This window comes from Chaetura pelagica, unplaced genomic scaffold (genome assembly GCF_000747805.2).
Source record: "Chaetura pelagica isolate M959 unplaced genomic scaffold, ChaPel_1.0 scaffold105, whole genome shotgun sequence".
Classification (NCBI taxonomy): Eukaryota; Metazoa; Chordata; class Aves; order Apodiformes; family Apodidae; genus Chaetura; species Chaetura pelagica.
Window position 1 is genome coordinate 3,197,138 of NW_009953393.1, and position 23,726 is coordinate 3,220,863.

Here is a 23,726-nt window from a genome sequence, read left to right on the forward strand (position 1 = left end):
AGTTTGGGAAGATTCCAATACAACTGATTTCATCTTAGCACAACTGTGTTATACCAGAGATGTGAAATTCCAGGTGCAAAATTCAGTCTTCTTCCCATCAAAATGCATGAGGAAAGCACCCAACTCTGCAAACACTAAATTGTAGACTTGAAGCAGTGATGGACTGGGACCTTGACTTTCCATCAGAGGCACAAAGGCAAACGCAGTTACCTCAGAAAGGATTACTTTTGTGCCCACACTCAAGTTTAAATACCTGGGCCAGTTGTGGAAAAATCTTGAAAGACAGTAGGAGAGGATGGATTAGGTAAGTATGATACTACTTGGTGTTCCTGTTATTTGCTACCATGATTTTAAAGATAAAATTAAACTAATGACATTATGAAGAATTATTGGAAACTCCCAGCTATTTCATATTAACAAAAAGCAGATGCAACAACATTACTATGTATAGACATGAACCCAACAAATCAGAATCTTAATATAAAAAAAATGCAAAAAAAAATGAGCACAAGATACTAACTTACCAAAGCAAAACACAGAAAACATTTACAGGAAAAAATGAAGAACTTCAGCTGAAATATTATTGTTACTCCTCACCAATGTTTCCATTTCACTGACTTACAATAGGTGGGCAATAGGGGCTGTAACAGGGCTGCCTATATTAAATGTCAGCAGTAAAACTGACTGAAAAGAGCCCTATGTTTACTCTGCTAAAAATTTTAGCTGGGTGTATATATAATCTTTAAGAAAGTTAAGGTGGGCCTAGACACTATTGATTTAGTATGATAAGCAGTAAAAGCATTTTAAATTTTTATTCTGTACTGCATACAATCTAGCAAATCCAGTTACGAACTCCTAGAATAAGTATATAAAAGAATTATTGAAATGACTTCATTTATTTAAAGAAAGAGGCATAGCATTTTCTCAGTGTGGTACAGTCCACAGCAATATTCTAATCTGAATTAACACGTGACATTTATTCTGTGATGAAACTGGGTTTGTGCCAAAGACTGTGCATCCAATACCTTGCCAGAAACAGTCAGTGTGCCAGTGCTCATCAAACCCAAATGAATTAACAATCACACATGAGAGACCACAAGTGAATAAAGCAAGTCCTTCCTATCATATTGCCCATATAGTACCATAACAGTAAAAAACATTCTATATAATTATTTTCTTACATTAAACAAGTTATTGACCTAAACTACTACATTTTCTAATCCAACCAGAGTACTGAAAAGCAGGATTAAAAGTAGCAGTCTTGGCATTAAATCTGAGTGACCACTGTCTTGAAGAGCTGGTGCACCATTTAATCTAATATGTATGAAAGCATAAGATTCTATTCAGTGTTTTAAAAGCAGAATTTTAGGTTATTTCAATACTTGGTCTCATGGAAGCTGTAGATAAGACACATATATACAAATTACAGGAATAAAGAACATGTACAGAGAATACCATTAAACCACAAAGTTGCTATACTCATATTCACCTACTTTATAATTTAAAAATTTATTTAGAATGAAACCTTTAATTTAGAAAATATTAAAACTGGAATTGGATCAAGACAGCTAAAAAGTCCTTTTTACAAACTCCTTCTAATATTAAAACATAAATAAATAAATCATTAAATAAGAACTTTTAAATAGATTTTAATATGTGCAGAAGAGAAGCAGGTGAGAAGGATTCAGAAATGCAGTCTGGAAACTTCAGAGACTAACATTGGAGTATCAAACTTCCCACCTCCCAGGAACACCTTAAGATAAAAGACAGCCCAGCTCTTCAAGAGACAACTTCTGAGTCTCCCCAGTTGCCCACCATAAATAAAAAAATTCTACAGCCATAGAAAGCCTTTACAAACATAGCAGTCTACTGTAATTGTTTTCAGGGGTTTTGTTTTTTGGGGTTTTTTTGTTGGTTTTTTTTGTTTCTTTGTTTGGTTGGTTTTTTTGGTTTTGTTTTTGTTTTCTTGCAAAGCAGCATAAAGATGATCAGCTTATAAAAATACATAGATTGCAATGATTGAGTACCAGTTACTTTTCATGCAGGAGTTTAGCAGCCCTTTGTTGCAGATACATTTTCATAGGTAAGAAAGTTATAAACAAGCATCAGATACAGTTTAACAACTGCGTTTTGGAGAGGAACAAATAAAGAGAGAATAGCCTAGAAAAAAAGGGGAAAGAAGGAGAGGATTGAGTAAGCACACTTCTTCCCTTACTCTGCTGCACAATGAATCTTAAAAATAGACCCAAACCATGCTAGTTCAACATTTAAGTTACATTTCATAGAGCAGCCATTTACTTAAAAGTCTTTTGAATATATTCCTGAGTCAGGATCACATCTTCTTCTGTTATGTACACTCATACAGCATAAAGAATTACAGATCTCTTTTTAGAATATGATCTAATTATGTAAGAAATGCATTGATTTATTCAAGAACCACTTTTTTTTTTTTTTTTTCTTTTTTTTCCCCCTACTTACAGTTCCACTAATTCTAGAAATGTTCTGTTAATTTTAAATTGAACTTTATGAATGTTCTTACCCACTGGAACGACCACACAGTTGGGAAGAATTAGTCTTTATCTTGACTTACAAAACTTACATTGTATTAGCTCTCAATTTTTAACCACACCTATTCACTGCTTTATCATTTATTACAGACTTAGCTTTTTAATTACTTAACACATTACATATTACTTTAACATATATTTTATTCATATGTATGGGCACATATATACATAATCTTCCTTAAATTGGAATAAAGCATTTTTGCTTACTGCTATGCCAGTAAATAAAAACATACAGGGAATTGTTTTTTCAAAATTCTTTAACTGAGTGGTTTTTTTTTTCTATTCCACTTACTTCACAACACTTAATTGCAAAGTACATAGTGGAAAACAGGCCACAAAAAAAGTAAATATCCCACATGAGCCAAGACAACAACCAGCTTTTCTGTCTCTAATATTGAATTAAATAGTTTGTATGACCATACTGATTTGAACCAGAATTTGTTCACAGAATCACAGAATTTTTGGAGTTGGAAAGGACCTTAAAGATCATCAAGTTCCAACTCCCCTGCACGGGCAGGGACACCTCCCACTAGAACAGGCTGCTCAGAGTCCCATTCAACCGCCCTTGAACACCTCCAAGGATGGAGCCCCCCCAGCATCTCTGGGCAGCCTGTTCCAGTGTCTCACCACCCTTACACTGAAGAATTTATGCCTGATCTTTCACCGAAATCTCTCTTTTTTTCAGTTTAAAACCATTACCTCTTGTCCTCTCACTGCAAGTCCCTGTAAAAAGTCCCTCCACAGCTTTCCTGTAGGCCCCCTTCAGGTACTGGAGGTATTTAAGGCTGTGGTATTTCTTGTGCTTAGTTGTGTGGTATTACTTCTAAAATTGTACTAAAATATTTTCATGAAGTACATTAACTTTTCACTCCAGAAAAACAAATTTAAATCAGCAGCCATCTTAGCTACATAAACTTGAGTTACCAAAAGAGAAAACAGATGACTGACAAAACTTCCACAAAATGATTAATTTCTTAAATTAGAGTGAAACAAGTGATCTTTCATGAGAAATTACAACGTTTCGCTTTCTTTTTAATTCTTCAAAATTGTCAGCAATTTTAGCATTATTTATTTTTTTTTCCAGTTAACTAATTTAACTTCACTATTTAATGCCACAGGAAACATCCAGAATAATTAACAGCAGAGTTTACTAAGCAGGAAAACAAGCCATGTACTCTGAATTAAGAACCTATTTTATAAATTTAATCAAATACAAGTCATCTTATGCTGCACCCCAATCATTGTTTTCGAGCTGGTTTTTCTTTGTTCAGGGAAACACAATACCAGTTCTTCAGTATTTTTTTTTCAGTTTTGCTACGTCCAAAGGCTTAGGCCACACACTTTGTTATGACAAATTCAGACATCTGGTATTGCCACTAGAGTAGGAACCTGCTCTGAGTGGCAAGAGATCTTTGCAAAAATAACTACAACTGAATTAGCTTTGAACAAGTCAGCGTAGGTACTGACAGACTTCTAAGCAATCCTTTGCAAGATACACATGGAATCACTCATCTAACTTCTGTTGAGGCTTTTCAACCTAGGGGTTAATTCCATGGTATTAGAGCAGAGACTTCATGAGTCCCTGTTTAAAACACTCTTGCTGTGTCCCCAGTCACTGCTGCAGTTGCAATATGGCCACAATATAACTAGTCATAACTCTACGACTTTCTGACCATGTATTAATATGGAAGGAGATCTCTTTCTTTAATTGTGAATGTTATTAAATAGGAAGTCAAATGACACAGACCTTGAGAAAGTAAACAACATTGCACTTTCAAATTAAAGCACATTGGTTTATTTACGAATTTGCAAAAACTGTTACAAAACTCTACAGTGATTTGAATTCGTTATTTAATCCAATCAATTTTATGCCAGTTCCATCTGGAATGACATAAATTTACACATCTCTACAGGGAACTACTTTTTAAAAAATAATACTATTTTAAAAGAAACAAAGTTCAAAAGTTAACATTCATAATGTCAAACATTCCCACAACAAAACCTGAAATATTTTTAGCTTAATTTCACTTGGGTTTTGCTTGAAAGAAGCTTACCAAACTGTTGTTTCCACTTGGCTGTCATGCAGCTGTCGATTGTCTAGCTGGGCAAAGAGAGGAAAAAGAACTTGAATCCCTCCAATGGAATGAATTGCGCTGTGAATGGAGTGGGTAACAATAGCTTTCACATCCTGAAATAATAAAATACATAAATAAAAGGAAAAGTTAATCTCAGTTTTAAACGACGGTTACAAACATAACTTGGAAACATTTTAACACTCAATCGAGTGCAAACTAAATCAGACTTATTTTAACTTATTTTTCATTACTAATGTTTCAATTATAAGCACTATACTTAAAGGCATTAACATCAAACAAAAACTTTAGTATTGTGACAAACTGTGCCTTATGGCATGAGGTATGTATTTCTTAGTGAAGAAATAACAATTTTCTGCTCTAGAAAGTTAGCAAAGAAAGAACAGTTCAAGTGACAGGTACACTAGGGGCTGAAATAAAACAACAATCTATTTGGTTGCTAGCACACAAATACTCTCATTATACAAAAGGTGTTGAGTTAACTGTAATCACAGAACATCACTTTAGTAGCACAAACCTGAAGCATAAGAGCATGGGGGGAGTGTACAAAAATTGAAGGATTTTCCTTTGGTGAGGATTCGAGGCATAACTGAGCATCAGTAGCCTTCGCATTATAAGTAAAAGCAATGCTACTTGCAAGTTTCCCATCATACAGCACTTGTTTATGGTGCTCAGCCAGATGAATGTCACTTTCAGATTTAAATTTGAATGTGCTCTGAAAAAAAAGATACATTGGACTTGAGAAGGAATATAGAAAGTGCTAAACTTTGTTTTAATTTTCCACTAGTTTAATGCTACTGAACAATGCCATGACTTTCTTATTTACTGCACACCAACATGTCAATGTAATTTTTTATATTCTACCTAGTATTACTTCTCTCTCCTTTCAGCATCAGTGTTCACAGGTTTCAGAATTAACTATCTGGAAGAAACGTGTCACATTAAACGTCTATAAATATGTTAAAATAAGAAATTGAGCATACAACACATTAAAACTACAGAACAAATTAAATGCCTTGTATTTTATTTTATATAAACTCACTCAAATTAGAATATAAAATCCTACACCATTTTTATGAAAGGAATATTTATTTTTAAACAGTATTAAAACCCATGCTTCATTCACAGTCAGGAGTATATATAAACAAGCTACTTATACCATAAAAAAAAATATCAAATTTAAAATGCTGTATTTCAAAATGATTATTCTCAATGTTAAAGCTTTTATAAAGGAAGACTTAAAATTTCTACGACACTTAAATGTAACATGATTCATGGCTGATCTTAAGCTAGGTTTTCTGGCAACACTGACAAATCAATCAAGCACAAGATAGATTTCTGCCTTTCTGCAAAGCATTGTCAGATTGACTTGGCACATAAATACTTTTGCATATAACAATCATTTGACAGTGGCAAAAAGAAAACTAAGAGCAATACACAGTGTTGTAAAACAAATTTGTTAGAAATTACCACCAGCAATATATTCAGAAATATATTTCTAAAATCTTTACTCAATTTAAAATAATTCATTGCTGAGGTTAATTATGAATAATTTTGCTTGTTTTCACTGTATATAGGCATCACAATTCTCTTTACCCCTTTGGTCCTATCAAGTCTTTCCCTCCCTCTACCCACAAAGTAAGAAGTCCTAAATAATGAAATTGTTTAAAGTACTGTCGCCAGGGTTTTGGTAATTCAGGCAAGAAGAATTAAAATAAGAACCTTCCAGGCTCTTCTCAAATAAATTACAGGTTCTTACCAATCATGTAAACCAATAACCCCCCCCCACCCAGCTTTTGCAGAGCTCTCAAGGCTGCTGGAAACTCTGAGAAAATTCTCTTGCTTACAGGCAAATAATGGGAAAGCACATCAGCTCGAGTGACTGTCACATGGCAATAGAAGGTTGTGTGACAAGCATCCATTTGTATGTGGGTTGTAAGACTGACGTAGACTGAACAGAAGGACACCTGACTGCAGCTGGTATTTTTGTATATTTTTGGTAAAAATACATACAGCATCCAAAAGATGGTAAAAAGGGCATGCAGGAATAGGAGAGGGAACAGAGGGAGTTTAGTTACTCCAGCAGTGTCTTCTCCAGTAAAAGTGATGCATGATCAGGACCACTACTTAAAAACCAGCAGCTTTGCCTTTCCTTTAGCAGCAAGAGTGCTGCTTTTAAATTTACAATCCACCATATTTGGTATAGTAGGTTCAGAGACCATAAATAAAATATTATCTTGTACTATATAATTGGGTCAAGCAAATTTGAATTTTCAAGAGTATTTTGCATGTGTTTGTATGAATGTGCATTAATGCATTTTTACTCCAACCTTCATACATTACAAAAAGATTGATGGCTGTAGCCCAAATCAAGCACAAACTAAGATGCAAAAATATACAGAATAATCTGATAACTCATTTTGAAATGCATATGGGAGGGTTGAAAGGAGTGGCATAGAGTGGGCAGGGTTATTAGAAAAGGGCTTTGTTGAAACATCCCTTTATAAAAAGCACCAAACGCTGCTATCAGACGCATCCCTTCCACCCACACTGCTTTCCTGGCCATTCTATTACGTGTATCAGTCCCTCAGGATCCCAGCTGAGACATGCTTCTCTCTCTTCTTTGCTGCCTGGGAATACCATGGGTAGCAGAATAAGCACAGTGAGAGCAAGGATGCTGCTCTCATTTCCCTTTTCCTTTGGCAACCTCTAGCACCTTAAAGTGTCAACACAGTAGGTAAAAGTCCTGTTTAGCAACTACAAGACTCAGAAGGAGCATGCTGTACTACAGACAAAATCTGGGAATGGAAATACTGAATTCTACTATGTTTCTACTAAAAACGATTTAAAATTTCCAGATACTTTATGGATTAATTTGGGAAGACTTAACAGGGAACAGGCAAATTGCAGAGTTCTACTGCTAGTATATTTTCCTCTCTTCTTTTCAAAGTTTGAAGTGTGACAACTTTTCCGTATTGCCACTCACACAATTAATATAAGATTTTTTGTACTAAAAATAAATAAAAATAGACCTTTTGCTACAACTTAAAATGTAGTATTTCAAAAAAAACTACCTCTTTGCTTAATAAATAAATATTTATATTAAGGCATGCTGGCTAAAAATAAATGCATTCAGAAAGACATGTCAAGGAAGATCAGCATGGAAACATTACAAACTCTTTCTATCTTACAAGATTATGTAATAAGCATGTAATTTGCAATAAATAGACATAAATATTATATAAAATTATATAAATATTCTAAATAAATAAATTTAAAAAATTACAATTTTGACTACTTGCCTGGTTAATCCTAAAATTTGTTGCTTCTACCCACACCACAAAATAGTAGTGGGTCAAGATGCACCAGATTCACTTTTCTGTGAAGGTAGATGAAGATCTGCCTTTTCCTGAATTGTGTTTTGGGTGTTATTTTTGACATTGCACACTAAATATATTCACTGATGTGTGCATACTGCACTGTCCTGAGCTCTAGTATGTTGCTAGAGTAGGCAGATCTCTCTGTATTCTATAGGTCTTAACAAAAGTCATTGTAGACTAGGGACATCAAAGATCATGAGGGAAGCTGAATGAGAGGCAAAATCATAGTCTCTTGTCATGAACAAAGCAGGTAAAGCACTTAACAAAGCATGGCCATTTTCCCTGAAGAATCAGAATCCTGGAGTATAGTGGACTAAAGTAAGAATTGTAAATCAAAGGAACTAAAACAGACAGTCACAGGAAAGAAAAAACATCTGTATGAAGACATTCTACTAAAATACTCAAGTATTTTAAATCACCCTTCTTTGTGACAAAAGCTTTGGCACGATCCGAGTTCACATTGCATCTAAATAGTTGCAGCTTTGGAAAAGCTGAATAATTGATTCTTCCTGTTGGCTAACAGTATCAGCAAAGAGAATTAACAGAATATGTAGTGAACTATTGAAGAAAAGTTCCTGAAAGACCAGCTCGTATCAGCAAGCGAAGTGAAAGCCAGAACATGATTTCTAACATCCAGCAATTCAAGCTATGTGTGAATCAAGGCTACTCTGGACTATGAAATACCATACTGAAATGTTCTGAACTGATAGATCTTTGCACCCACACAGAATCTGAAAGAATTTACAGAAATTAACTGAGACATGAAGAGGCAAGCTTTGAGTGAAAGACACAGTCAGTGCTCTGAAATCTCTAAATTATAGAATGTGGTTCTTTTTTTCTGTTATGGGTAGATCTTGAATTGGAAGAAGGTGAAAAAAAAGGGCTCTGTTTTGTCTTATTTTTTGGAAATAAGGAAGATAAAGAAAGAAATTTTGTTATTTCTAGAATCCTGTTCTAGGAATCTGCTCTTATTAACTGCTATTAGCAAAATAAGCCTTCAGATTCTTAAAAAAGGAAGGAAGCTATTTTAGAGAGGTAGGAGGTGTTAACTATCCTGGGACATGACATAAATCTAAAAACATAATATACCAAAGAAAAAAAAATAATTTTAAAGTATTAAATTTCATCTAACTGACATTTTACAAAAATCAGTAAGAAGCTACAAGTGTGAAGAACTGTAGTTTAAGAGAAGCCTATGAATCAAGCAAGGTAACTTGACAGCACTGTAATAAGTTTAGTGCAGTAACCACTGGAAACATCATTTAGTTTGAAAGTCTGTATGGCTTTTGAACCCCTCAACACTCACAAAAAATTATTTGACTTCTTCTTTCACTTCTTGAAACAAATTAAAGTATTATTCCTATTTTGTATCACTTCATTATACTGTTGCAAATCCAGGAACTTAATTAATTCATAACAATTTACGACATTTATTATGAAGTATATGGTTTCTTGTATGACCAAAAAACATTTGCAGAAATATTTGTTCAAACAAAACAGAGTATTAAGTTTGGAACAGATTACTCATTTTTTTACACAGGTGATACACTTCTCTTGACTGACTAAACATTTTTAGTTTCAAGATAGGTTTTAACCATCAGCCATGTATAACACTTCTTCTTTGAGTAAGTTTAATATATACTTGACTATTCATACTATACACATACCATAAAAGATATTTTCAACTGTCACTGTCATTCAATGATTTAGAGCAATAGTTTTTAGAATCTAAATGTTGATTTTTTTTCCTTGATATTTTTTACAGGTTTTATTTTCAGAGTATATAATATGTACCAAAATCTAAATATTAATTCAGGTAATTCTGCAAATTTCACTCATCAGAAAAAGAACATTTGGGAATCACTGATGATAGGTATTCAATAGTGTTTAATGTGGTTTGGATTAATTTTCAAGCCTGCTCCACTGGGCAGTTTCTGCTAAGCATTGGTGCTGCTTTTCTTGGTGAAATAAAAGTATATACAGACATTCCAAGACAAACATGATTCTGGAGATCCAATTTTATGCATGCACCATGAACTTGTTGAAACTGTTCCCTGAACGTCACTGACAAAGCATAAGTAAAAAGCTCAACTCTTATTTCAGCAGAATTTTTTGAAACTGTGCATTGGAACATATCTGATTTATTATGTTTTGAATGTTAATCTGCCTTAACTCATGTTTAAACAGGAAGAGTAGGGAAGAAAGTTCTTTCCCTGGTATTCAGTACACCAAATAGAAAAATGCTCCAATCTCATTATGATCCAAAGTCATAAATTTCACATATGAACATGTTTTAGCTACACTGTAAGGAAGTGACTTGCATCATTCAAAAAGCTGGTAAAAAGGAACATTAGTTAGGAAATTTGAAACATTCTTCTTTTGCTGAAAACAAATCAAAAAACCCTACATGTTCCTAAGAGGAGTATCTACATTCACATATATCTTCCAATTATACCTATAAATTATTTTTCCAGTTTTAAGTTTTCTAATATCCACTCTTACCTTATAACCAGGTCCTAATTGATGTATAGCAAAAATCTGTGCTGGGTTGAGTGCTTCAGTGAATACATATACTGCTCCAAGCTGGCCACAGAACACTCTGTTAGCATCAGCAGTCTCCGAAGAGCCAAGAAAACATTTATCATAACTCTGTATCAGAAAGAGGAAATGGTAATTGAGTTTACTTATACAAACTATACAATGAAATAATATTCATGTACAGGTTCTGAAGCCAAAAAATAAAGGGACACTTTAATTAAGAAAATAAATCAATCATTTATTCAATACCTGGTTCCCTGTAGTGAACAACTTCATTTTGAATATTGGAACATTAATTGTTTTATGGGTCAACAATACAACGCTGTTATGACTGGCTGCTAGGATTTGCTTATTATTAATTGTTCAACATACAACAGAGAAAATTAGAACAGTACATTCAAGTACCAAATAACCTTCCTTATTGCCTTCTATGAAATATGAAAGCCTTGAAGTTCCTTGTAATTATAATCAGAACTCCCACTGCTAACACACAAGAGCACACACAGAAATACACACTCCTTTTATTCTTGCGTTAATATAGCTAAACATCTTTAGCAGAAAAACAAAACACAACAAATTTTTCTAGTTTGCAACTGGTACACAGTCTTCCACTATGGCCACAGCCTTTAATGATTGGGTTTGACCTTAAACTCCTCTTCTGTCTTCTTCAGTCACAGGAGTTGCTATTTTCCATTCTTCTTTCCAACAACTCATCTGCACAAAGACCTTCTGCAGTTCTCCATCTGTCCATTTCCTATTATTTCAGATTTGAAGACTCATTCTCTTAATTTTAAACTCTATAATGCAAAGCTAATAAACATTTTATTAATCTAAAAAATATTTAATCATAGTGTATTTTGTCCAGTGGTAGCATTGACACAGTGAGCAACTCAGAAGTCTTGTCTTCATTATATTTATTGTTTTAAACACTACATCTCAATTATCTTACAACCTTCTTGTATAAGACACTGAAAAGAGTAAGATGCACTTAGACAACACTATGCAACTCCTGACACCTCAGTTTTCACTATCTGCTTTTGCAACCTGTACTGTTAAATCAATCAGTATAATCCACACAAATAGTTATGCACAATATATGATGTAGAAAATTAATAATGATTGCCTGACTTGCCTAGGTTTTTTTTTCTTTTCCCTAAAAGCTATTATGGTCTTCTCATCTTTTGGGAGATTAAAGTTATACTTAAGCAAAGGGTATGAAGATAGTAGCTCCCATGCAAGCTGGATAATTGATCAAGACTTTTAAAGAGAATACTTTTAACAACTCAGTCTTCATATGACATTGAACAAGAGCTTCCCTTCCTAGGTAATGCATAGAAGTTCCAAGGAGCCTATGCAAACACCCTTATTTTTCTCTTTATACCTTTACATGCTGTTGTATTTATATATCTTTCCTGAATTTCTCCTACTTTCTATTCTATTACCTACTTCTGTAATAACAAGATTTTTGTTATTAAAAATAGAGAGCTAATGATAACTAGAGCCTTTCAAATCTCAGTCTATTCTCCAGCAGACAAAGTAAAACCTTAGCAGAAACTTTAAAGAATTATATCAAAACATTTAAAGCTTGGTAAAGTAATCCCAACTTTAGAAGGGATTGCTCTTTTTCTACATGAGAAAATAAAGGAGTACTGTGAAGAAACTATGAATAAAAGGAGCAGCTCTCCCTGCTAAACATTTATCATTAAGGTTTACAAATACACACACAATATAGTAACTAGTAACTCAGTCCAGACCCTCCAAAACCTCAGCTGGCTTTTCAATCATCACATTCTCACCTATCACAAAAAGTGTTTCTATTACCAAGCCAAAAAAAACCTAAAAGGTTTGCCTTTTCTTTCAAGTAGAAATGCTACCAGGAAAACAAAGAATTATAATCAGAAATTTTGGCAAGCAGTGTCATCCTACTTTAATTAATATATAATATTTAAATTCTCCCTTTCAAACACAATTTGCCTCTAGAATTTAGCAAAAGGCAGTTAATTTCCTTAGGTACAAAAGAGCTTCCTTATCTTACACAGGCAGTCAGAAACAATGGAACATTCTATTATAAATAAGAAATAACAAAAGAATAGCAATCTGATTAATGAAGTGCCTTTGAAAGTCTAGCACAGCTTTAACTGAAGGCAAAGCACCAGAGAATCACTTTGTTAGCTTCTCCCTTCCAAAACTTTGGGCCAGAAAGAACTGTTTTCTGCATCATTAGTAGACTCTCAAACCTTCCAAAGTCAATGGCACAAAGACAGTGCCTTCAAAAACATTTGAAATATATCTAGACTTCATTAAAATAATTGAAAGAGAATTGAATAGAACTCATGCATTTTCTGTAAGAATCTACTGTCAATTTGAACTCATTCCAATTAAAAGATACAGGGGTATTTACAGGTAGACATGCAACCTTCTCCAGGTAAAAATGTGGCACAAGCAGATGCAAAATCACTGTGTCTTTGCTTTGAGCTGACTAAAGCTAGGCAATTGTACTTCTTTAAGTATCTTTTATTTGGCTTACATGGCCAATAAAGGATATCTCTGTAAAAGTTTACTACCCAAGAAAACTGTTCAGTGTTTCAGGGATGTAATTTTGTAGCAGTTAATTTGTACTTGCTAACAATGCTAATTACATATTAATGCCTTAATACTATGTATAGAATTTTTAATATTGGTCAACTACCCATTTACTGATGTCAAGTCAAACAATAAAAGGGACAAAATATGCTTGTTACTGGGAGACAAATGTTAGATTATAGACTTTGCTTAATACTATAAATCTTTTGACACTTCTCTATGCTTCTGTGTTCTACCTTTTACTTTTTGTCCCTTTATCTTTCTTGTCGGTTTAAAATTGGAAACTTCATAGAAGAAATCTCTTACTATATTTTTACAGTGTTTAAACAATATGACTCTGATCATAGTTCAGGCTACTCAGTTTTACTGCAATTAAAAAACCTACTTAGCTACACAAGATACAGAATTTTGTAATTTCTTAAATAATTCATAAAGATTAAAGAAGAAAGTTTTAAAAAGACAGGAACTTTGTAAACACTTAGAGAAAATAAATACAGTATTGCTTTTCTTTTTCAATTTACTTTAAAATTTAAAGCTATGAGAAAAAAAAAACCAAAACTCTTACATCATTTGTGTTAACATGCCAGGCCATGTCACCATAGGATACCAGTTGACCATTCACGTAACATCGTATTTCACTGTTCCTCCAGCGATTATAGATGTGTACAATGCTTATCATGTACCACTGGAAAGAAATGGAAAATGGGTATATAGTGGCAGTTTTTGAGGTATAAAACATAAAGTTAATGAACAGCATTAAAAATAGGTGACCAGTCTTGCAAAGATATATGAACAGACGAATCCTTACGAACTCCTAAAATTGAAACTCGTGTCAGTGGAAAGTTATGTCCAATCAGCAGCACTGTGTCTAAACGCAATTATGTACCTCCCTGTATCCTCTCATGGGATTAAAGCCAAAAAATGCAGGCATGCATACATACAATTAACAAGTTGAATACACTTCCATTCCTGAAAATATAGTTTAATTGAAAAACTATACACTGTATTTCAAACCACAATGGAGTTCAGATGGGAAATCCAATTCTAAGTACACTTACCTTAAAAAATTCATATCACACATCTCTGCCTTTTTATCATAACTGTCAGAAATCATCAAATTAAAGGGAAAAATTCACAGCAGCAAATTTTACAGCCCAGTTCAAGAGGCCATCTGGATTGCTTCATATGAATTTGTTCCTCTGCTCTTTACTATACTACCAAATTCTGGATAATTGTCATATCATTAATAATGGATTATACAATCAGAGAGAGGATCACAGTAGAATGCTGTGGTGATCTTTCAAATAACCCATTCAACAGAAAACATTATGTCTGTGATGAGTAAGCTCAAGAAGAAAACCTTCAGTTTCCTTAAAACCCAAACTTTTAAACTAATCTAAGACTAGGAATGGAATTTTAATATTTAAGATCTGCAAATCAATGTATAGGCAGCTACAGAGGGTATCTATATTATTTCAAAATATCTTTAAACCAGAGGAAAATGGACATGGAGGGAAGTCCAGAAAAGGTGACATCCATAGGTCTTCCCTTTGTCCACTGATGTAGGCAGTCCTAAAAGGCCACTATGTTGGCTGGCCAGAACTTGATCTTGGTGAAGTCATGCTGGCTGTCTCAAAGCACCTCTCTGTACTCCTTGTGCCTTAGCATAGCTTCTAAGAGGATCTGTTCCATGATCCTCCCAAGCACAGAGGTAAGCCTGACAGATTGGTAGTTCCCAGGGTCCTCCTTTCTACCCTTTAAAGAAATGGGCACAGTGTTTCCCTTTTTCAGTCAACAGGGACTTCACCGGACTACCATGACTTTTCAAATATCAGGGCGTCTGGCTTGGCAACTACATTTGCCAGTTGCCTCAGGACTCTGGGATGTCTCTTGTCAAGTCCCATATACTTATGTATGTTCAGGTTCCTAAGAAGGTAATGAATCAGATCTTCTCATATAGTGGGAGGGACTTTGCTCCTCCAGTCCTCATCTTGCAGTCTATCCATTCATGAGGTGTGGGAAGACAGAGTGCTAGTAAAGACTGAGGCAAAATGCTGTTGAGTATCTGATCCTTCTTGTCTGTTTTCTCCAGTTTGCCAGTCTTGCTCATCATGGGGGATATGCTTTCTTTGACCTTCCTGTTCTAGCTGATATATCTGTAGAAGCCCTTATTATTATTTGCATGCCTTGCCAAATTCAGTTTCAGCTGCTCATTGTCATTCCTGACCCCATCCCTACATAACCAGGCAGTGTCCCTATACTCTTCCCATGATACCTGTCCTTGCTTTCACTGTCTGTGCATTTCCTTCTTGCCCTTTAGTTTGATCAGTGGATCTCAGCTCAGCCACTCTAGTCCCTTGCCTTCCTTGCCTGAAGTGTTACACTTGGATGTTGAGAGCTCTTCTGCTCTATGGAAAGCACCCTTGACGATCTTCCAGCTCAGATCTGCCTTGTCCCTGTGGGCAGTTTTCCAGGGGGTCCTACTGACTAACTCCTTGAAAATCCAGAATTTTGTTTTCCTAAAATTCAGAGTCCTGACTTGACTCTGCCTGACCCACATCCCTCCAGGCTGCAGACTTCTTCAGTGCATGATCACCGCAGCCCAGACTGCCTCCAGTTGGTTCACTCATGTTGGTGACCAACAGGTCCAGTATTGCATCCTTTCTGGTAGGGCTGTCTATTACCTGGCTTCTGGACTGCCTACAACTCACCATGCTACTTTTTCCAGCAGATGTCAGAGTGGTTGAAGTCGCCCAGCTGGACAAGAGCAATGCTTCCTATGGCCAGAGTATGAAGGCTTCAACAGACTCCCCTTGATTGGGCAGCCTGTAGTAGACACCAACCACAGGGTTCCCTTTGTTTCCTTGGTCTCTAATTGTTACCCATAAGCTCTCAACCTGCTCATGGATATTCTTCAGAGACAGCTCTTCACACTCTATCAATTTCTTGACATAGAGGGCAACCCTTCTGCTACTCCTTCCTCACCTTTCCTTTCTGAACAGCCTGTAGCCATTGATAGCCTCACTCCATCTATGGGATCTGTACCAATGCCAAGTTTCAATAACGGCAACTAGGTTGTAGCTTTGCAGCAGCATGGTGGCTTTCAACTCCTCCTGTTTGGTGCCCATGCTGCAAATTATATACATATAATATATAATTTTGCAGTGATCCAACAAAAATCTAAAAAAAATCCCAACCATTATTTAGAAGTTTAATGAGGCTGATGTTTCTAGCAAAAGTTACTGCTGAAATATCTTTGCTTGTAAGCAAAGGGCTAGAAAATAGTATGACTGATGACAAAAATCACAATTCTGAAGTCAGAATTGGGACAGTAAGCTGCTTTGTAAATGAGTATATATTTTTTTTTTAATATGTATTTACACATTCAATGCTTACACAGTGGAATCAATGTAATACCTAAATAACATGAAAAAATCAGTCTACTTGTTGAACGGGATGTGTTCTTAGAGGCAGGAATTGTATTTGAAAGGTTTTGTTTTATCCATTATGCATTATGTACCCTCCCACATACATGTACACACAAGTTACTAATGGAAAAATATATGGAACCACTAGCAAATATTTTCTAAAATATTTATTTCAAATACTTTTGAAATCTGATATATCACCCAAAGTGTATGACACACATAAAAGTATGATGCCACATAAATGTGGCATGGAAGTTGGACGTACTCCAGCAGATCAAGATCTGAAACTGGCATTCATATAATGCGATATAGATGTACTAGCTTTTTAGAATTAACTATTTTAAGTAGAACAGCAAGAGGTAAAATTTTCCACTGATGGCATGAAGGAAGCTAGCAATTCATAATGAAAATTATCAAAATAATATCTTGCTAAAATATGAAAGACTGCTTCTTCATTAACAAATAAACAATCAGCTAAGTCCAGAAAGCTAGTTATCAATAATAGAATCCAAAATTTAACAACTCCATTTGTTCCTAGGCTGTTCATTTATCAGTGGCATTAGACAAGCTACTTTAAAAGAAAACAGAACTGTCATCAAAACATCAAAATTTTATTTTGAACAAAATTTGCGAAACAGGATTGATTCATTTCAATACACTCAGCAGATATTGATATATAGAGCTTTATACATCACTGAGTAACATGTTAAAAAGAGAAATTACTATGTTGTAAATCAACACAAATTACCTTAAATAAAGCTACATGACAGAATTACAATCAGTTGTTTTGAATCACAAATACATATCAAGAAAAATAGTGGAAAATAAAGCTGAGGAGTGAACAATGGCATTCTCGTGTTTGACTGGTTTCTCAAAATAAAATGAGCACTGAAATTCAATATATAAATTCCAAGACCATAAAAAAGAAAAGAGCTTCACAGCAAAATATATACAAGGCTGTTATCAATGACAAACTCATAATGCTTGCTGTATGGAAAAGTCAATGTTTCAGTCAGCTAACTGAAATATTGAAGCCAACAGAATCATTGTTCTCCTAGGACTACTAGGCATACAGTAGAAATGAATGCTATTATGATCTAGAGAACTAACCAAGTTTTAATATGAAGAATGAGAAACCCCCAATCACCACAACACAGAATAAAATCTGGAACATATATATATTGCCCAGCAAGAGATAAGGAAACTCCAGTATTGTCAGCAAAATTGTTCAAGTCATTGGCATTGCAGTTGCCAAGTACAGGATATTCAGAAATAGGATGATAACCTTTTAAAAATAAGATACAACTATTGTACAAATACTCAAAGTTCTTCTTTATCTGGAGCTAATTAAGTAGTTTTTTTTTTAAAAAAAGGTTGACTGTACAGTGTTACTTTATAAATTATCAGATTTTTCTTGAATTGCTTCTGGTCTGTAACTGACATAAAACTTCACAAGACCATCAGAGACGCTACTTTTAAATAAGAAATTATAGATATTAATAACTCAAGTGCACTAAAGAGATTTTATTCATTCTTCCCAGAAGCCCTTTGTCTCATTTACAATGTTACTCTTTTTTACTGTCAATACCATTTTGCTTACCTTGCGTGGCTGAAAGTCATACTTCACACAGTGCTGGAAACCTTTGCCTTTTGACTTCAGTGATGTAACTATTAAGCAGTTGCCAACAAAATGAGCAGAATACCCAACACCTTTGCTAGTGCGAAAACTGAAAAGAAAGAATTATTAAGGAAATTGGAAAAAAAGGGGAATTATTCTATAACAAATCAAGGTCTAAATAGTACTTTAAATTGCCATGAAAAAGAAAAAAAATAATATCTGCAATAGTGAACTTAATTTCCTTTATATCCTCTCTCATTTCTTTGGAGGGAACTAGTAAACTTCATCACTAACTTAATTCCAGGCTACATTCTAAATTTCAATACTTTTTTTTCTTTCTTTACAAAAATCCAAGACGGTAAAAACTATCAGTCAGGCTCCCCCCGCAGTTTCCTAATTCATCTTTATTTAAAGTAACACGTATTTAAGTTATAAAGAAAAATCCTTCACAGAAAAATGTGAGATGGGTTTGGGAGAAAAATGCAGCTGGGACATCATACAACTTTGGGTTCAAGGTAATTACTATACACAAGTATTATTTATCTTTCAAGACATTATTTAGTTAGGGTAATGATCACTGAAGCCAAGACCATCCGAGTTGTGGATATATTTTCCTTAGTCAAATTGGTTAAGGACTACAACTTTAACAAAGTAAGGTTAGCAAGGGTTTCCAGATCTCAAGAGGTCCCTTCCACCCCCTCTTATTCTATGATTATATGATTCTAAACATTATCATATACAGATTATTATAATCTTCACATTTTATTTCTTGCCAAAGGCAAAGCAGGCTAGGACTGGTCTCTAGGATACTGCACAGAAATTCTCTTACCAGCTACCTACACATGCAGAACTTGACACATCCAAAGATGAAATGCCAGAGACAACAAGAACATTAGTACCAACACCCGTACAGTTTTATGAGTCCTTAACTACCTCCCACAGCAGCTGGTATACAATTTTACTACAGATCGTTCATAAAACCCTTATAATTACGTTTCATTTCAGCCAGTTTCCCAAAGAAGTTACTGTATGTTATTACACTTAAATAGCACACAAGTATTCTTCCATCCACTTGTGAAACTGTTTAGTGAATCCAGTTACTTTAGCTTAGGATTTTACGAGCAATTTAACACATGATCATAGTACTGAGATTGAGAAGGTATGAATTCATTCTTGCCTGAAGGAAAAAAAAAAGTTTATTTCCTGCTTATTTTGGAATTCATTATGTGCTTTTGCAAATGTTCTGCATTATCTCTATTATTACTAGTTCTAGAGAAGGACTGAAAAGTCTAAATGGCTTGCTTTGTGCGGTTGTTTTTTTTTTTGTTTTATTTTCTTGCCCCTGTATCAGCAAAAATACAATTTAGAATGTTCTTTCAGAAGTTTTAGACATTATTCCATGAAATGGTTGTAGAAGCACTTGGATGTATTAAGGATAAAAAGCATCCATTATGACAGTCGAGCCTGAATTCACCCTCTAGTTCCTTTACAGATCCCAAGATACAATTTGAAAGAAAGCATTTATTAAACCCCCCCCAAAAAAAAAAAACAACCACACCAAACCAAAACCCAAACAAAAAAACCAAACAAAACCACTAAAAAACCAATCTTAATATCTGGATTGATATCATTCCAGGCCTTACTTATGTCATCCCATCTCCTCTTTTAGCCAAGGCAAGTACAGAGATTTAGAAGATGGATTCTTCCCAGGTGAGTGTGCTTAAGGTCAATCATAAATTCCTACATATGTACTGTTTAATAATCACATAATTTTTAAAGAAACATTTTCAATAATCTATTAAACTGTGATTATTCTTATTATACTGTGTCTTAATATATTTGTTGTTAAAGGGATCATTGAATGTCTAAAAGTTTGAGTTTTCCTATTTCACTGTCTACACAGCGGATCTTAGATTAAAACATCCATCAACATCAGATTTTGCACAAATTCTTAAAAGAGAAGTCAAAAGCATCCTTAATTCCACTTATCCTGCTTTATTTTGCTTTATTCTAGTTAGCCTAACAAATAGATATACTACAAAAAGTACACTCAAAATCCTTAGAATTCAGTAAGAGTTGTATTCATACAATAAACATCAGAACTATATCATGGCCAAAAAAACAAGTACAAAATAAGATATAATCAAACATCTGAAGTTATTATAAACTAATGCCATTGCTATTTGCACATGATATTGGAATCACAGAGAATAACATTCATCACTCAGGCTAAAGGTCTTTCTACACTATTAACCATAAGAAAAGCAGCATATATCACAGGCTATGTGACTTTGGAGCATGCTTTTCCTGTTCTGAAGCAGCAACAAATTCTCAGATCAAATACACCAGCTAAAGTTGCCAATTTTAGAATATAAATTCTGGCTTAGAAACAAATGATCATGTTAAGTTCCTGTATGCATGTTCAGTCCTATAACTGCATTTGTTATTGTGCTTGACAGACTGAAAAATAAACAAAAATATAGTTCATGCTAATAAAGATGGCTACAGCCAACAGCTTGAAAAAATCTCAACAGTAAAATAACTATAGCACTTAGCAAAAATCAGACACATGCAAAAGCAATATCCCAGCTGGTAATTTAGAGAAAATGTTTGTTTGTTTTTGTGGGGGTTTTTTCAGAATAAACTTGAATTATTTGTTGTGCAAGAAGAGACTAATAATTTTGGTTCTTTTCAACTAAATGCACAGTAAGGTTTTTACGTATTGATAGTACAATCTACTGGTCTTGTCCTCAATTGACTGCTAAAACTTTTGCTCTTTAGACTACCAGAATGACTGAAGGGAGAAGCGTTACTTTTGGTTACTTCCCTCCTTGTTCTTCTCCTGTATTCCTGAGCTGATAAAACTTGGTAGAACTTACTTATGTCCAGTCCTCATCTTTCTGCACAACTGACATACAGTTTTATGATGGAAATATCAGCATGTCCTGACAGAACGGAAGGTTTCTTATTTTTCTCTTTTTTTTTTTTTTTTTTGTACTTAAAAAGAAATAGAATTAATTTCTGAAATTGAAAACATTTTTCGCTATTGATCAATATAATAAATATTTTTACTTTTATACTGTAATTTCTAAATATCAGAGAGCTTGGTTAAAGATGTAACTATTATTTCTATTTTTATCACAAAAAGCAAGCCTATGTAAAGCTAAATTGTCTCTCCTGCAATTAATCTATTACAAAATACAGCTTCAATTTTTGGGAAGGGGTGATGAATGAGCCATTTTTATATTCACAGATCTACTTTCTATTACCTCTAGTTACCATGCAAATGGCACTCTCTGAGTACAACAGATTTTGCTTTATAGTACTAACATCAGCCAAGAATCTTAAATAATCTAATAGAAAAAAATGACAATATTTTCAGTTTACAGCTCTAAGAAATCACATTTTGAAATTCCTAAAGAAACCAACACACTACATTTTGTGGTTACCTACAAGGCACAGCGTTATATGGATTTATAAATTGCAATGCAAAAAGGACAGATGACTTTGTCTCAGTTTGCATAAAGTAAGTGGGCATTAAAATCTACAGATATTTAGGGGGAAAAAGCATGTCAGAAACAAAAACCTATGAGAAAGGTTAACTGTTACTAGGAAGCCAAGACAAGCCGTAACTGCTGTGTTATGAATTACTTACCAATAGAGATAGGGTTTATCCTTATCTACATTGATATTGTTTAGTGGATCCATACGAAACCAGGTGTTAAGAGTAAACCCATTCTGGTAAGGCCACTTAGCAATAGGAGGCAATGCAATCGCCTAGAAGGAAAAAAAAGTGCAAAAAAAAAAAAGGAAACAGGAAGTAAAAAAATAATTTTTGAGAAGTACTGTTAAATGTCTGCAAATCTGCAGATCTATTTTAACTTTTAAATTCATTAAAGAATATTAAAAAAACCCAACCTACAAATAGTGCTTTTGAATAAATGCAGGATTTTGAAATACTTTAATTTTTAACTTCATAAATTCTACCAATAGAGGACATGAAAATGAATTTGTGAATGGGCAATATTAAGACAAAAAAAGATTTAAAATTACTTCAGCAGAAATTAAACTATACATTCAGCTTCCAGTAAGTACCCATCTTATCAATGGACTTTAAGATCAAAGTAATCTAAACAGATAGTACAAAATACATTCAGTTTAATTAGCTGACTGATGAAGAGGTTTCAGATAACTATACCTGGGCAAGGCCCTGAATATCTGAGCTAATTCTGAAGTTGGGCACTTTTCAAGGAGTGAAATCAGTCAGGATGAACATCAGAGGTCACTTAACAAATAATTTTTTCTATGATGCCACTAAAATATTAATCATTTTTTCATTTCAGTATGATAACTATACGCAAAATGTGAATACTTGTCCTCCTAATGGACTGGCTAATGTGCTATCTATATAGCTTGGCAGAGATGTAACACAGTACTGGGAAAAGCCCTTCAGATGGGATAGTGAAGCAGCTCTCATCAGCCAGACCAGTTTTGGTTCAGCAAACTCCTGGCTCTTTGATACTACCACTGAAGTCTCGGATATACACAGAGCAGGCATCCCACTTTAAAGAGGGCCAAGCTGATATTCATCAAGGCAGGTCAACATTACATGCTTTTTCTGTCAGATGTCATCCCTGTGCATCACATCGGAACACCTGAATCAGTGCTAGTAAATAGGTCCTTTCCAGTCTCTTCTTTCTAATTAGGTGCTTCATTGTTTGGGTGACTTACTAAGTAATCACCCTTGATCCACTTCAGAGAATGACTCCTCTCCAGAACTCATAGTGTAATCCAACATGCACTACTCAAGAAATGGAAATTTGAAACTCTCTGGATTTACAGGTGCACAGTCAATGATGAGTGGTATGTGCAACAAGATCCTAATCAAGGAAAGAAAAATGCCTATTGTGTGTTTCAATCAAGAAACTTTATGCCCCTGTCAGAACTGAATTTTTTTAAATATGATTTTGATTAATTTATGCATCATTTTGGTCAGGGAGAAATATTTTAAATTCTTTCCCTGCAAAACTTTTTTTGAAGATCTAATACAAAATTAAATGTAAGAGGGACATCTCATCAGGATTTGCCTCTGAAAAAAATGTTAAAGCAGTACATGTCATTGTAGACAATGATATTCTGCAACAGCTGTCTTGCTGCTACATGTACCTTTTTATGAGAGGTTAACTGTAGTTTTAATCTAGCAGTAACAAATGAAACTCTCAAAACTCAATAATTAATTCCTTATACAATCCACCCCATGCATTTTGCTGACACATCTGTTTGGGCAGCTGAATATCAAACAAGATCTGCAAAGTGATCTAGCCAAAAATAACCTAGGTGAAAACCAGTATTTTTCAGCCAGTTTACTTTCCTGATGCAATCTACCACACCAACAGCTGTATTCTTCAAGAGCAGGAAATACAAGTAGAACAGCCTATGAGAAGCTCCTACCACCCTTCTTGTAGTGGCATGAAAAAACAGTATTATTTCCTCTTAAGAGATTGCAAGTCCTATAAGCA

At 34.4% G+C, this 23,726-nt stretch overlaps 1 protein-coding gene across 1 annotated transcript in view; it reads right to left on the bottom strand.

Annotated features, from left to right (window-relative positions):
• The window catches only part of NBEA (neurobeachin), a 516,495-nt gene that overhangs the window by 376,495 nt on the left and 116,274 nt on the right, over nucleotides 1-23,726 (bottom strand). The window contains exons 7-12 of the mRNA XM_009998372.1: nucleotides 21,863-21,984; nucleotides 18,190-18,316; nucleotides 13,727-13,846; nucleotides 10,543-10,689; nucleotides 5,178-5,375; nucleotides 4,622-4,755 (exon numbers count right to left, since the gene is read on the bottom strand). Coding sequence (XP_009996674.1) covers nucleotides 4,622-4,755; nucleotides 5,178-5,375; nucleotides 10,543-10,689; nucleotides 13,727-13,846; nucleotides 18,190-18,316; nucleotides 21,863-21,984 — 848 coding nt within the window. The remainder of the gene's footprint in view (nucleotides 1-4,621; nucleotides 4,756-5,177; nucleotides 5,376-10,542; nucleotides 10,690-13,726; nucleotides 13,847-18,189; nucleotides 18,317-21,862; nucleotides 21,985-23,726) is intronic.